At 53.1% G+C, this 16097-nt stretch overlaps 1 protein-coding gene across 1 annotated transcript in view; it reads left to right on the top strand.

Moving 5' to 3' along the window:
- Positions 1 to 4161, top strand: part of LOC105816119 (protoheme IX farnesyltransferase, mitochondrial) — a 136181-nt gene extending 132020 nt beyond the window's left edge. The window contains exon 7 of the mRNA XM_012651445.1: positions 2391 to 4161. Within this exon, the coding sequence (XP_012506899.1) occupies positions 2391 to 2782 (392 nt within the window). The 3' untranslated portion in view covers positions 2783 to 4161. The remainder of the gene's footprint in view (positions 1 to 2390) is intronic.
- The last annotated feature ends 11936 nt before the right edge of the window (positions 4162 to 16097 follow it).

Below are 16097 nucleotides of genomic sequence, written 5' to 3'. Positions count from 1 at the left end.
AAGAGGCAGTTAGGTGTCAGAGTGTCCAGGACAGGTCCAGAGGAGGGGAAGGAGACGGTAGGCAGAGTCCTGATGCTTTGCTTGCCGGTTCACAAGCCGTGTTGGGAAACAAGGGTCTTGGGGACCATTTTTAGTGAGTCAGTTCTCTTCACACATCGGCTCCTGTCGAGTTTGAGCACCTTTGCTACAGTATTACTGCATACTTCCTAGAAATATATTCTAGTCTCTTGGGTTCTCATTCAGGTAGGAAACACAGACACACAGATAATGTCTGCTGGATGCTGGGGGTTGGGAATAGACGTGTGCATCAGTCGCTCTGAACTGTGGACCCCAGCCCACATTCACACTGCCAGGGCCCTTTCCAAGACTTTGCCCTTGATGTCCCAAAGGCATTGTAGACTGAACACGCCCAGGGTCACAGTCATGACCTCCCCTCCCCATCTTCCTACTTGTCTCAGTGGACGGGTCTCCCTGGACCCATAAACCGGGAGCTGCTCTCCATCCCTCCGTCGCCTTCCCCTCCCCTTTACCCTGCGCCTGCGCTGGCATCCTCTCCCTTTCCCTCCTAAATCCCTCTCAGGTGCGTCCTCTTTCCATCCCCACTGTCACCACCCTGATCCTGAGTGCGGTCAGCTTTCATCTCATCTCCTGATCCTCTCACACCTGCTGTGGGCCCTCTGGAGTGTTCTTCGCCAATGGAGTCACTTAACACTGGCGCCCCTCCCCTCGCGCCTGCGTGCACACACACACCCCCCTGTAAGTTACGATCCTTCCGTGGCTTGTGTTGCTTTTAGAACAGCAAAGCCAGGCTAAGTGTGGCTCCTACCCCCTTCCCTGTCGTTCTCAGCACTCCAGCCACACTACCTTCCTTTTTAAATTTATTATAGTCAAGTTGACGTTTTTTTGATCCGCAGTTCTATGACTCCTAACACTGCACTCATCTTCCAATACTGGACCACACCTGGCACCTTCCTGCCCCAAGGCCTCTGCGCACACTTTCCCCTGCACCCACCCTGACTTGACAAGGTCGCTTCTCCCTTGAGCTCAGCTGAGAGAGGTCTTCTCTGGTTGCTGAGACTAGGTCACCTCCTCCTGTTGTGTGTCCTCACTGCGCCATGCACTTTTCCTTCATCGAGTTTTGAGTGGTGGTATTAGATTCGCCAGCGTGGCCCTGGGTTGATGTCACCCACCCCCTTGACTGGGTGGTAAACTCCGCACTGGCTCGGCGCTGAGTCGGCGCTCACTGCACATTTTTTGCGTGAGTGTGAATCGCCTGCACAGGGACAAGTAGCCCTGCCCTCGGCCCCACTCTGTGGCCCGACCTTAGGGAGGTGGCTCGGTGAGTGCAGTAGAAGTAGCCTGGCTTGGAAATCAGACTGGCGTTGAATTCCTCCTCTGCCTCTTTTTGGAGGAGGAATTGCCATCATCTGATCTTTTTTCTTCAATGATTATAAAACCTACCTCAAAATCCATAGTCAAGAGTAAATGGGGCAAACTGTATGAGAGTGTCTGTCACACGATAGGAGCTCAGTAAATGGCAGCCTTCCTTCCACCCACGCGGGCGCTAGGGAAACCGTTCTGGAGAAAGGGGCTAAATGGTGCTCAGGGAATTATGTCCTTGCTGAAAAATGACAAAGCCATAGACAAGTTACCATTCTACCCTGGGACCGCATTCCTTTCCTTGGCTCTGTTTATTTAACGCACGCCTCCTGCTCGTGCCGTTGTGCCATGCTTGGGGGCTTGTGAGAGGAGTGTGCGAGGGAAGCCCTGGTGGCGCACGGGTGGGCCAGGTGAACAGATAAAGCCAGCACGTTAGGCGCCGGCCTGCAGGCGCACCCAGCTCCATGTCGGTGCTGAGCTGGGGGCTGCCGATTTCCCTGCGAGGGGAGCGGGGCTCCCAGAAGAGGCCGGTGGGCTCGGAGTGTCGTCCAAGCTGCAGCTCCGCTTTCACCTTGCTGAGGCACCTCACGCCCAGGGCCCAGCGGGTGGAAATGGAGCTGAAAGCTCTAGGACAGAGTCCACTCAGAGACTGCACTGAATTCCACCCCGAATTCCCTGCAGGTGCTGGCGAGCGTGTAGGGGTCAGGATACTGGGAGGCGCGAGGCGCCCGGGTGGGCGGGAGCCGCGATGCTAGGCGTCCTGCCGCGTGGGCGGCCCTCCCGGGAGATGCCCGGGGCCGCCCCGCCCCCCCCAGCTGTCGCCTGGCCGGGAGCATCCCACAGCCGGGCCATCTGGGCAGGCGGAGGACAAAGGGTGGCGGAGGCGCCCCGTGAAGCCGGAGACAGCGCCTCAGGGGCCAGGCAGGCTGGGGTGAGAGGAGGCCGCTCCTCTGGACATCTCTGGTGACCACCTGCCTTTGTTTCCTTCCTTCCCCTGACCCTCGGTGCAGGAGCGTTTCTTCTGGGAGGAATCCTCTACTCCTGGCAGTTCCCGCACTTCAACGCCCTGAGCTGGGGCCTGCGCGAAGACTACTCCCGGGGCGGCTACTGCATGATGTCGGTCACCCACCCGGCGCTGTGCCGGCGCGTGGCGCTGCGCCACTGCCTGGCCCTGGGCGCGCTGTCCGCCGCCGCGCCGCTCCTGGACGTCACCACGTGGACCTTCCCCGTCATCGCCCTCCCGCTCAACCTGTACATCTCCTACCTCGGCTTCCGCTTCTACGCGGACGCGGACCGCGCCAGCTCGCGGAGACTGTTCTTCTGCAGCCTGTGGCACCTGCCGCTGCTGCTGCTGCTCATGCTGACCTGCAAGCGGCGGCCGGACCGCGGCCCCGCCAGCTGAGGGTGGTGGACGGGGGACAAACAGGCGGCGCACGGGCACACGCACAGTTCTTTCGCAGGGCAGGGATCGTTCGGCAGCTCTAGAGCGTGAGAAGAGAAATCGCTGGTTTTAGTACAAAATTGTAAGATTATTTGGTGCTCACTGATGACGTGACAATTTTTTTTTAATAATACCCAAAATGTTCCCCAAATAAGTAATGGGCTGGCTCAGTTGAGAAATACAAAGACTGTTTTTTTCTTTGAGGGTTTTTATACATCTCTTTCTCTAGCCACCCCTCTCTTTTTTCCCTTCTTCCTGTCGTGGATGTGCATGTGCGCACCTTCCTTTTCTGCGGCCCCCTCCACTTCCCAGCTGCCAGCCAGAGTGGCAGTGGGTGGCCCACAAGGTGAGCGCTGGTAATCTGGTATCCGTAGCCTGTATGCTCAGGTCGCTCCAGGGCGTGGTCCCAGGACATGCACACTGTGGCCGCGGGGTCCCCTTCCCTGTGAATGAGCTGGGGCCCCCAGTCCCGGCTTTCCTACCCACCTGTATTCTCAGGCGCCTGTTCCCTCAAACGGTAATGAACTACCAAGGGTGCGCTGCCACAGGCCGCTGGGGAGGGAGATGTCAAACGGTTGCCTGGGAGGTCGCGGACTGGACTGCCAGCACCCACCCCCAGTGCCTGTCAGCGTTTCCAAACCAGGGGATCGAAGGCATCTTTGTAGTTCACTTGAAACTAGGGGTGCTGTTCGAAGCATTTCTTTCTGGAAGGGTAGCCCTAGACTTACTACCAGAAATCCCTCCGCTGCGATGCCATCACTGTACCTCTTCCTCACTACTGTGAATCGTCAGCTCCTTTTCGCCGCGGTGTTCTCCAGGCTGCATGAGAAGGGAAGTTAGAAACAAGGGTGGGCTGGGCTGGCCGGCCCACGTGGCTCGCGTTCTCGGCCCTTTAGCGAAACACACATTTCCATCTTAGTGTCTCCTGAATTCAGAAATTATCGTGCACGCATCCGGTGGCTTTAAAAGGCAGAAGCATGGTTCCGGGAGTCCTGTGAGTTGCCCTGTAGCCAGGTGTGGCCTTGGGTGCCAAGCGCAGTTAGTCACTTGTAGCTCTTTAGTCCTTAGTACTGCCACAGGTTTGTGTATTGTCCCATGTGCCCGAAGGCCTTGAAGCTGGACAGGATGTTTTAATTACTCAGTCTCCCGGGGCACTGCTGCTCTGTAGCGATTCATTCGAGGGTTTAAGCAGCATTTAAGCAGTAGTGGCAATATACCTATTCTCTCAAAAATGTCTAAAGTCATTGCAGATAGCATCCGATCCCTGCTTCTACTTATCTGAAATCTTCCCCCTTAGCTGTCCCCAGGTTATTCACTGAAGAGAACATGGCACAGGAACGTCTGGAGAAAGTATCTACAACTTGTTACATGCTTCAAAGTTGTAAAATGTGTTGATTCTGTTTTCCTCCTACAATAAAACAGTATCTAAGGAGTATGTGTGATATCATTGTATTTAGTCATCTTGTGCTGAGTGGCACAGTCCCTCATGGAACTGAGAGCACTTGACTCCTTCGAGAGCTAGCAGAGGGCTGCACGGCACATGGGCATTTCTTGCCTTTTTTTTTTTTTATTTTAAATTGACAAATTATAGTTGTATATATTTATGAGATACAAAGTGATATTGTGATTTATGAATACAATGTGAAATAATTAAACTAATGAACGTATCCATCACCTCAAGTACTTATTTTTTGTGGTGAGAACATTTGAAATTTACTAATTTTGAAATGTATAGTACATTATTATTTACTGTATTCACCACACTGTGCAATCTGTCTCAAAGACAGAGCACATTCTTCCTGTCTAATTGAGGCTTTGCACCCTGTGACCTTCGTCTCCCCACACCCCTCAGCCCCCAGCCACCGCATCCACCATTCTGCTCTGCTGCCTTGAGTCTGATTGTTTCAGGTTCTACACAGAAGTGAGAACATGCACTATTTGTCTTTCTGTGCCTTATTAAGTGGAAAACTTTCACCTTTTCACTTAAAGGAAGCACTTCTCTTTGGCCTATCTGAATCACTACTCTTGTGCATTGGGGCCATCAAGTAAAGTAAAGGTGACTTGAGCACAAGCAGGGTGCTACTGTGACAGGTGATCTGATAACCGGACGGCTAGTAAGTGACTCTGGGGCAGGGGGCAAGACGGAGCAGGACAGCATGGGATTTCATCAGGACACTCAGAACAGGGCACAATTTAAAATTATGGATTATGTCAGTCTGTGACATGGGCATTTCTCTTGCCTGTTCACCGGCTGCACCACCACCACTAGACTAAACTCAGTCCGGCAGAAGCTGTGTCCGCAGGCACCCGGCACAGAAAGCAGAGAATGGCCACGCGATGCACGCTCCACCAGTGACCCAAGGGAATGCACGAGTGGCTTTCAGGCAGCAGGGGAGGTGGAGGTGGCAGGAGAAGCTAGGAGGGGTTGGGACAGATGCATCTTTCTACCTGCTTTGTGAGAAAATTGCCAGAATTGAGCCAAGACTAGTTACTATCACTTTTTTCTAGTTCCACTCATTCATCAGTCTTTGTTTTCCAAATTGTGGTAAATTTTCATCATTTCCCGTGTCTTCAGGGCTATCTTGGCTCAACTTAATAGCGGAGAGTTCTTAGTCAAGTAAATTAAGCTGGATTCTTGGCCAGAGTTCTCTGGGTTCTCTCTCTCTTTTTTCTTTATAAAATACATTAGCAGAGAATCTAATGTCTATCTCCATCTTCTTTCCTAATCACAGTCCACTAAAGTCATTGTTTTGATTCCTTCCCACCACGATTGAGCTCAGTCACCACCTGCGATGTGAGGCACAGAGCCATATCAAGCCTCCAGGTCAGCTTACGTGAATGGAGGCCCTCCTGGTTCACAACGTGGGGAGCTGCCTGAGAAGTAGAAGCCAAGAGAATGTGGCCCCCCAGGTGCAGAGACGTCAAGAGGGCAGCCGGGCCCCCATGGGGCGGGCCAGGACCCACTTCCAGGGTCTTGGCCAGAGCCGGTCTTTCCTCGGCCGGGCGCCAGGGGGCGCGCTGTGAGCTGCCGGCCGAGGGCTCCTGTCACAGAAGCGAAGCTGGGGCCCGAGGGCGACGGCCGGAGGGGCAGGGCGGAGACAACGCAGGAGACTGCGCAGGAGACAAAGTAAAGTGCGTGGCTGAGTAACCCCATCCCAACTCAGTCACCCAGGGAGAAACGAGGTGAAGAAGACAGAAGATCCAGAGAAATCAGCAGGGGGACGCAGACGAGGCCCCGGCCCCTTCCCAGCTTCCGCAAGCAAACACGGAAGACGAGGAGCCGCGAACCAGGCAGCCTCGGCTGAGAGGGGGCCCTTCCCTCCCACCTTTTGTCCTCTCCTCCCCCCGGCGAGCGACTGTCGTCAGGTGCTCTGTGCGGGCCTTGTGGGGAGAGATGGACCATCACACAGCCTGACCCCAGGAGCGCGCTCTCTGGAGGCTTCTCCGAGCCGGAGTGGAGCAGGGGGGTTGGGAGCAGGGGACCCTCCAGTTTCTTGCCCAGAATCCTTGGATGGTGTCTTGGCTATTCCTAGGCCCCGATGCCCGGTGTAGGGTGGGCTCTGCTCAGCCTCGCTGGGGGCTTCCAGCCACCTGCTCCTCTGCGATCCCGGTTCTCACGCCCTTGATTGGACTCTCTGGGGCCTTGTCTCTGGGCCCCACCTGTCGCGGGGCTGGTCTGGCCACAGGCTTCACTCTCCACTGAGGGGACTCCAGCCAGACTGAGGACGCAACCCAGCCCACAGCGCTTTACAGTGTCTGTGCACCCCCTCAGTTTCGCTTCTCCGTGGGAAGGAAAGAATTCAGCGTAGGCTGATGGTCATCCGGCGAAACACGGTGGGGAGGGCGGTGGAGGGGAGAAGCCACTCTAGGCAGAGAGAACAGGCGAGCCAAGCCCCGGGGGAAGGGGCCTGGTGTGTGCAGGAAGCACACGCAGTTATGCTGAGCTGGAGCAGGGAAGCCAAGGAGGGCGGGAGGATGAGATTGAAGAGAGAAGCAGAGGAACCAGATCTTGCTGACTTTGTATTTGCTAAGTCATCTGCACTCTACCCTAAGGGCAATAGGGAGCCACTGAAGAGTCAAGCCAGAAAGCAGCAGGATGAGGTTTGTGCTGTAGAAAGAAAATTCAGGCCATAGAGCAGAGGATGGATTGGGAGAACCAGGGAGAGCCAGGGAGCAATGACGGCACGGAAGCTGGGCCATGAGGGACGGGGAACAGAGGGAACTCCACAGGCCTGACAGCGTAATTGGCAGAAAGAAGATCGCGGGACATTCCCAGGGTGCCAACTTGGAAACCAAGGTGGTGCCGTCCACTGCGAGGGGAGTCCCTCTTGCACTTCTCACGTCCCTTTCTCTTCCTTTGACGGTGGTCACCGAGGCTTCAGTGGCTGCTCTCGCCTCCAGCGGAAGGCCCAGGCTGTCTGCGCCTGCCCCCTCATGCTCATAGAATCCTGCCTCTCCCAACACTGCAGACCACCGGCCACGTGGAACGTCCCCACTGCCTGACACTTGAGAAAAAGCCTCCTCGGCCAGTCCCAGCTGCAGTCTCCTGATTTGGTGCCACGTGCCGTGGAGAACCAGCTTGCTGAGGACGAGCTGCGTTGCCTTTGTCCTAACAGCAGGGCCCAGGGCCTCCCCAGGTTCCTCTGCCTGTAAGGTTCCTGAAGCAGGAACTTCTCCCCATCCTCCTCCCCTCCTTCTGCCCACCATCCTAGTCAGTCGGAGGATCTGAATTCGTTTTACAAATAGGCAGAATGGGATTATTTACCTTAAAGCTGACCGAAATTGTGGCTGACAGGCAGACCCCTCACACTACTACCATTTGGTACTTGTTCACCTCTAAAATACAAATAATCTACCTAGAATCAGACTAAGAGAAACACTTTTCCCTGTTAAACCCACTGGTCTAACTGTATACAGCTAACACTATAGCAGTGCTCCTCCTGAGCTATTAACCAACCTTCCAGTAACAATTTGCAAGTGACAGGAATCCCGACTGAAAATGGCTTCATGAAAAGAAGGAATGTGTGGTTCCTAGTGGGAAGGTTGAGAAGCAGACTGGCTTCAGGCACGACTTGATCCAGGGGGCAGGTTGCTCTCTGCCCCTCTTTTTGGCACCACTCTTGGCAAATTCCCCTTAAGATGCCAACACCCCTTAAGCAATTATCCATTGCTTTATTTACATACATTTACCTACATTTGGGCCAAGTACTGTTCCAGGGTCTGGGAATGTAACAGTGAACAAAACAGTCAAACATCCCTGCCCTCAGGACTAAAATCTCTAGAAGAAAATGCAAAAAAACTGGTAACTGTGGTTGCCTCTGGGGTGGGGAACTGGCTGGCTGAGAAAGCCTCTTACTGAAACCTAGTGAGAAAGAAGAAGTCCTGGGATTGAGACACAGGCCCTAATTGGCCTGATTTGGGGTTTTTTCCATTGTTACTCAACCGTGTTCAGAAGGCAGTCATCCCTTCCCATGACCAAAGACCTGGGGAGTTTGGTGGGAAGAGAGTGGAGTTTGGTCCTGGGAGAGAATTGGGGGTCAGGAGCTCTGAGGAAGTGGGCCCCCACGGCCTTGGGGAGGAGTGCCAGCCCAGGTGGGGCCAGCCGCCCTGTAGACCCTCGGACTCTCCCCCGGCAGCCAAGGTGGTAAGCTGAAGGGTTTGCCCCTACGAGGCTGTCCTGGCCATTTGACATCAGTGGCCCCACCTCATTGTAAAGAGACCACATTTGTATACAGGCCCAGATTAAGGTCAGCCCATCACAGCGCCACTGACACGATGACAACCCACGACATTTTGCCGCCTGCCCTTTAAACCGAATCAACCACACCCCTGGGACTTCCTAAGCCAGGGTTGTGCTCAGGGAAGACAGAGCCATGATCAAGGCTAAGCCAGATCCCATCCAGAGCGCCTGAATCAGCACCTTGGAACTTGAGCAGCTTTCGTCTAGAAAGACAATGTTGCTTGGAAGCCACTTCCACGGTCTTAGGGTTGGATTAGGGAAAACTGTTCTGGATCGAAGAGCCAGAAATGAGCTGGTGAAGTCTGTCTGTCACAGTCATCCCCACACCCTGAACTTCTGCGGGGAGCAGAGCGGGAGGACACTAAACGCTCCTGGCCCCAAGCCTGCTGGAGACCAGCCCCTGCCCAGATGCTCCAGGAAAGAGGAAAACATCTGCCGCAAGCACGGCTCCTGCTGCCCGGGAAGTGGTCCTTTTCCTCGGAATTGTCCCTGCTCCCTCATCTAGAAAGGGACACTTGGCACTCTCCACAAGGCATTTTCATGCTAATGTGTTCAGTCAAGAAGAGGAGCCCAAACAGATGTGGGCCATTTGGCAGGGATGGAGCTGATTTGTTAGCAAGCGTAGGAGGCTCGTTGGCAGGATATTAAATATTACCTTGGCTATTCGCAAACACTTCATATTTCAAGAATGGAAGGGAGGCAAGGGCTGCGTCCAATAAATCAGCCTTTGTCAAAGAGGCAGAAAGAGGCAAACATTTGATAAATCTATGTCGTTGTACCCGGAGATCAAAGGCCCTAACATATGTATTTGTGCAACCGGCATTCCAGCAGACAGCTATAACAGACCGGGGCCACGGACAGCTGGAGAAAGGAAGAATTAGCCAATTCTAATCTGTAATTAGCTGTGTCTCAGGAGAGGTAGGCGGGGGTCGTGGCTGCGTTCTCAGGCTGGCTGGACCCCCGGGAGGGCGGGGTGGCCTCCAGTGCTGGGGCGGGATGGGGCTCCTTCCAGGCCCCGGGTAGTGACGATGGTGCCATCTGGTCTCTGAACCTTCTCCAAGACGAAGGCCACTTCGAGACACACATGATTAGTGACAGCCCCACAGCCCCCAACGTCAAGAGGCAAAATGCATCGGCTGTTGAGCACAGCAGGTGGCTAGGTGGCCAGCCCGGTTTGTGGAGGGTCCCAGGCCAGAGCAGGGCCCTGCCTCTCTCTTCCTGTTTCTCCCTCTCCCATCCCTTTCCTGTCCCTCGCCTTCCTCCTGCCTTCACTCTGCCTTCTCCCCAGCTGTAGTCTAGATGAGTCAGCGCTGCTGACAGCTTGGAAACCACCTGTGTCGCTGGAACGGCCCAGATAGCCCCATCCCGCAGGTCTGGTCATGGCGCCGGATGCGTCCACCAGCGCTGGCAGCACGTCAGTGTGGACGTGCCCTCTGCGGCTGGCTCTGTTAAAGGGCGCACGTGCCGTTGGGCACAGCAGTCCGTATGGCTTCAGTAGGATGGTTCAGATGCGCCCAGGATGGAGATTCAGTGGGTCCCTGGAGCCAGGAAGCTGGGACTCATTTCCAATCCCAACAGACCCTGCATGGTGGGTGGGGGGCGGGGCGTGCGCTGGGCTTCCTTGTTTCGCAAAAAGACACGGCTCCCTCCTTCCCTGGCTTGCACTCCAGCTTACCTGTCCCTGTACTCACACCTTGGCCTGCATCCGGATTCTTCTGCTCCTTTTGCTTCATCATGCTCTCTTGGCAAAAACCTCAATCCTGGGGAGAGCCAACGTCTACACCCGCGCCTGACGAGCTGGAGGCACCGGAGAAACACACAGACCAGCCCTGCCGTAGCTCATGTCAGGGACCTAAGTCCTGCCTTGCTGCTCCGGGATGCATCGCGGGTCCCCTTCAGCCATCTCCCAGCTGCAGGTCCCACACATCCTCCTCTCTCCGCGGACCCCACACCTCCTCCCCATCTGTCTCTGCCACCACCAGAGCTGTCCCTGCGCCTAGCACAAGCCGGCTCCTGTCCTTGTGCTTTTAGTCTCATCCCCTCTCATATGCTCAAAGACATTGCTCCGGAAATCCTCCTCTCTCTCCTGCTATGCCAGCTTCTTATTTTCTATTGTTTCTTTCCCATAAACATACAAAAATGCTACTTCTCCCATTTTAAGAGAAGACGAGACAGAACAAAACCCTCTGAGTCCGCTTCCTCTGCTGGCTGCCGCCCCTTCCTTCGCGCGCCTCTGCCACACAATCCGCAGGTGTCTCTACTTGCTGTTTTCAGCACCCTGCTGTATTACTCTGCTCCAGCTGCCATCACAAAATACCATAGATCGGTGGCTTAAAATGACAGAAATTTACTTTCTTACAGTCCTGGAGGCTGCAAGTCCAAGATCGAGATTAGGACCGACTTGGTTTCCGATAGGGCCTCTTCCTGGCTTCCAGACAACAACCTTCTCACTGCGCCCCCCTGTGGCCCTTCCTGGGTGCACGCTCCTGGAGGGAGAGCGAGCCAGCTCTGCCTGTCTCTTCCTGCAGGGACACTGATCCTATCGGGTCAGGGCCCCACCCTTATGACTCGTATAACCTTAATTACCTCCTTACTCCAAATGCAGCCGCTCTGAGGGTTAGGGCTTTAACAGATGAACCGAGGGTCGGGGGACACAAACACGAGTCCCCAACACCTTCTCCCGTGTTCCCTTAAACACACCAGCGGGGCTCCTGCCCCCAGCACTCTGCTGTAACTGCGCTTCTCAGCGTCTCCCTTGACCTCCACGTCGCTAAATCCCAGGGTTAAGTCTCCACCGCTGTCTCACTTGGCGTCTCAGTGGTGTTCGACTGAGCTGAGCGCGGGCTTCCCCGGTTCCCTTTCTCCTGGCATCAGGGCACCGTGCTCCCTGGTCTTCTTCCCGCTCCACTGGCTGCTCCTCGCCAGCCTGCTTTGGTGGCACTCTCTCCTTTCCCTCAGTCTCTTAAGGTCAGAGCCCCCTCTGCCCTCCTCTCCCTACTCATCCCCTCGGAGATCCCCGCCAGTCTCGAGGCTGTGAATGCCACCTCTGTGCTAAGCGACTGCCAAGCGTGTCTCTTCAGCTTGGCCCTTTCCAGCCAACCACGGCACTTCCACGTCAATCTCCAAAAGACATTGCAAACTCAACACGCCCCAGCTGGGCTCCTGATCTTCCCGCTAGATCCTCCCCACTCAGAGCTTCCACATCTCTGTTCTTCCATGCACTCAGCTCAGGTCTTTACACCTGCCCCTCCTTCTCTCATACCCCCGGTCCCATTTTCAGAAAATTCTCCTGACTAGACCTTCAGAACGTATCCGGAGGCCAGCCATTCTCACTTCTCATTATCTGCACGGCTGCCATCATCTCTTGCCTGGGTTGCCCCAGCAGCTCTCTTTGCTTCCAACCTTGCCCCCTTATGGTTTACTCTCAACATCACAGCCACAGAGATCATTTTAAACCGCAAGTCACATCCTGCCACTCCTCGAATCTACACCCTGCAGCGGCCCAGGTGAACCCAGCCGAGCTCGTCCGCGAGAATGGCCTGCAAAGCCCCGTGTGGTTAGTACCCGCTGACCTAGTCCCTGCCTGCCGGAGCTCTCTCCCTCGCTGGCCTCCTTCCTGTTCTTCACACAAGCGGGTGCTCTGGCCTGAGGGTCTTTGCTAGACCTGTCCCTCTGCCTAGACCTGGCTTCTCCAGTGAGCCTCCTGACTCACCTCCAGGGCATCCTGTGAACTCTCAGTCTGACCCTGCTTCTCTGTGTCCCGCACGATCTCCCTGCACCTCGTTCTGCTCCCCCACCCGCAGCACCGAGTGCTCGCCGACCCACCACGTTGTTATTTACAATGTTCTTGCTGTGCTTCCCTCATCCCTCCTTTCCCAGCGTGTTAGGGAAAACATCTTCGTATGTTTATTTCGTGTTTCCATCCCAAGCTTCTAAAACAGTGCCAGGCCCGTTGCAGATCCTCGACAATTAGTCACTGGATAAATAATGTGGGGAGAGTGGAGAATCTTCTGACCAGAAAATGTTTTCAGAGTGCCCTGCTCTTCTATCACCACCTACCAAATGACCACAAATTTACAGCCCAAAACAACACACAGTTTCCATCTCGCAATTTCCACGGGGTCAGCAGTCCCAGCCTGGCTTAGCCTCTGCTCAGGGTCTCATGAGGCTGCGATCAGGTGTCAGCTGGGGCTGTGGTCTCATCAGAGGCTCCACTAGGGAAAGGTCCCCTTCGAAGCTCCTTCGTGTGGTCCGTGGAATTCCTCCCCAGTGGTCGTAGGACTCTCAGTCCTGTTTTCTTGCAGCTCTGAGCTCCTAGAGGCTGTCCGCAGCTCCTTGGCTCATGAGATCTTCTCCACAGCTCCTCCCATGCGTGGTGGCATACTTGCTCAAAGACAGCAAGGGACGATTTCTCAAGTGAAAGACACAACGTAGTCATGGAAGTGACATCCCATCTTTGCCTTATGCTATTGTTCAGAAACAAGTCACAAGTCCTACCCACGTTTTTCAAGGGTAGATTATACAGGAGTGAACACAGGTGTCACTCTAGGTGCCACATTGCCACTTCCCTGTCCCCTCCCCCAAGCCTTTTTTCCCAATATTGTCTTCTTTGTTTGCCACAGAAAGGATTTTGGAAGGTGTTTCAGTTAAGATGAGCTAGGTTGTGCCATGGTAACAAGTAGCCCCCAAAACCATTGGTTTAATTTTTTAATGTACTTTTTATGTTTGTTGCCCAAACAAGATTCACATCACAGGTGAGCTGAGGGTTCTGCTACATGTCCCCAACTCCAGGACCCAGACTGCTAGAGCAGCCATCATCTTAGATGTTACTGGTTTCTGTGGAAAAGGAAAAGAAAGAGCCAGAAAGTCTAGCACCCCTGCAGTTAAATGTTCCAGCTCACAGATGTTACACATCACTTCCACTTAAAATGTCCCACCAACTGTAAGGGGCCAGCATGTGTGATCTACTGTTTCGAAGGACATAAGATCTGAGAGATGGAGAACGGCACCCGTGACTCCCATAGGTAGCTTCTCTAAGTTTTTCAATAAAAGAAGTTCAAGGGGCGAAGTGCAGTGGCTCATGCCTATAATCCTAGCAGGGAGGCTGGGATAGGAGGATTGTTTGAGGCCAGGAGTTTGAGACCAGTCTGAGCAAGAGCAAGACCCCATCTCTACAAAAAATAGAGAAATTAGCTGGGCGTGGTGGCACATGCCTGCAGTCCCACCTACTAGGGAGGCTGAGGCAGGAGGATCGCTTACGGCTGAGAGTTTGAGGTTGCTGTGAGCTGTGATGGTGCCACATAGTCTGAGCAACAGAGCAAGATGCTGTCTCAAAAATTGAAAAAAATAAAAGAAGTTCAAGGAAGAAAAGTTATCTGGAGGAGATTTAATGTCAAGCAGATAAGAGTTACAGAGCTCCAGACAAAGTCTGTAAGGCTCCAACTCCAAGGTAAAATATTCAAAATTAGGAACACTAAATTAAGTGACTGATAATAATAATAAATTAATGAAGGATGGCCAATTGCCCCTAAATGTGCTTGCTTGTTTTTAGGATTATTATTTGTTTTTCATTTGTGTTTGCACATATTTTTTAATGTACCATAAATGTCAAAACTTTTCATTTCCAGGCCGGGTGCAGTGGCTCACGCCTGTAATCCTAGCACTCTGGGAGGCTGAGGCGGGTGGATCGCTCAAGGTCAGGAGTTCGAGACCAGCCCGAGCAAGAGCGAGACCCCATCTCTACTAAAAAATAGAAAGAAAAAAAAAATAGAGAGAAATGACCTGGACAACTAAAAATATATAGAAAAAATTAGCCGGGCATGGTGGCACATGCCTGTAGTCTCAGCTACTCGGAAGGCTGAGGCAGAAGGATCGCTTGAGCCCAGGAGTTTGAGGTTGCTGTGAGCTAGGATGACGCCACGGCACTCACTCTAGCCCGGGCAACAAAGCGAGACTCTGTCTGAAAAAAAAAAAAAAAAACAACTTTTCACTTCCAAAAGTTTTGCCACCATTGTTTGATCAACGAACTCTCATTGCTCATGAGGAAGGAAGTTTGTACCCGGAATGGAATATTATAAATGATAGTCACTAAAATGTAAAATTGTCTCTGGCAAAGAGAGCCAGGGGTATTAGAGGTCCTTCGATCTGTGATTGAGACATCTGAAGTCTTTGTCACACTTTAGTGCAGTGGTTGGTTGATATTACCCTTGGTATCCTGGAGCTTAGCCCATTGGATTATCGAGGCTATGAGCTTTGGGCTTCTTTTCCAAAGACTTGCTGACAGACGAAAATACATCTGATACAAAACCTGAAGTTTCTTTCAGCTCCGATATTCTTAAGTGTTATAGTGATGCCCATCCTTGACAACTCTTGCTGACATCACCATCGAGAGAAATGTCGTTTACCTCTACCCTTGTGTATTGCCCTAAGTAAGCTCTTTATTCATAACCAAATATCACTCCAATCCCTCTGGGACTCAAACCTGTAAATTATCTTGGACAAGATACAATATTAACAACAGACATGACTGTTAGATATGACCCTAACTCTGCAACTGACATGCCAGGGAAGGCAACTTTGGTTTGCCAAGGATCAACATCCACCTTCTGCTAAATGGGTACAGTGGTCATTAGGTGAGGAGACTCCTAACCCGATCATTGCAAACCCATTTCATTTGCAAGGATTTGGTTTAGGGACAGGCATGTGACTCAATCCTGGCCAATAAGACACGAGGGGAGTGTGCTAGGTGGCTTCTGGGAAAGGTCTCCTCATTTGTAAGAAACGAAACCCCTCCTCTTGCTCTGGGTGTGTGGTACCTGGGTGGGATACCTGTAACTACCGCTGGGGAGACCTGCAGCAAAACAAATCCAGACCTCTGGATGTATTATTATTTGAAATAATGCATTGCCCTATTTTTTAAAACAATTTGAGCAGGGCGTTCAGCTGCTGGCAGCCTAAAGCATCCTGACTGACAACATAAAGAAGGATTGCGGGGTCCCTTACCTCTCTTCCCATGGAGCTCATTTCCACAGGGAACCGTCGGGAGCCCCAGGGAGTATCCTCCAGAAGCCCTGAGCCTGGTGCCGCTTTTACCAGCCGATACGCACAGAGGGACAGCAAGTGCAGATGGGCAGGCAGCCGCCTCCAAGCCCCGCATGGTGGAAATGCAGAGCCATTTGGCCGTCTTCACCGAGGAGATCACAGGCCGGTGCTTGCCATCTGTTATACTCACTATTGCCCATGATGTTGATTTATAAAAGGCCCACTAGGACTTTCCCACCTAATTGCTTTGGATCTAAAATGGTCACTTTAATGATTACAATTCCTGATATACAGATGGATAGGGCTGGAAGTTTAGCTCAAGAGTTGAGGGAAGCAGGGACGGATCTGGGCCCCTCTTCCCCATTTTGAAGTGCCAACAGGTATTCACAAACTACAAGGACACGCATGTCCTCAGCATTTCTGGACAGAAATCTTTTTCTCTTTTCTGATGACATCACAGCTTCTGGCAGCATTTTTGGTCATAGAAGAAGGTTC

This window comes from Propithecus coquereli, unplaced genomic scaffold (genome assembly GCF_000956105.1).
Source record: "Propithecus coquereli isolate 6110/MARCELLA unplaced genomic scaffold, Pcoq_1.0 Scaffold355, whole genome shotgun sequence".
NCBI classification, from domain to species: Eukaryota; Metazoa; Chordata; class Mammalia; order Primates; family Indriidae; genus Propithecus; species Propithecus coquereli.
The sequence above is the reverse complement of the archived record's forward strand: the minus strand, read 5'-3'. Positions and strand labels throughout refer to the sequence as shown.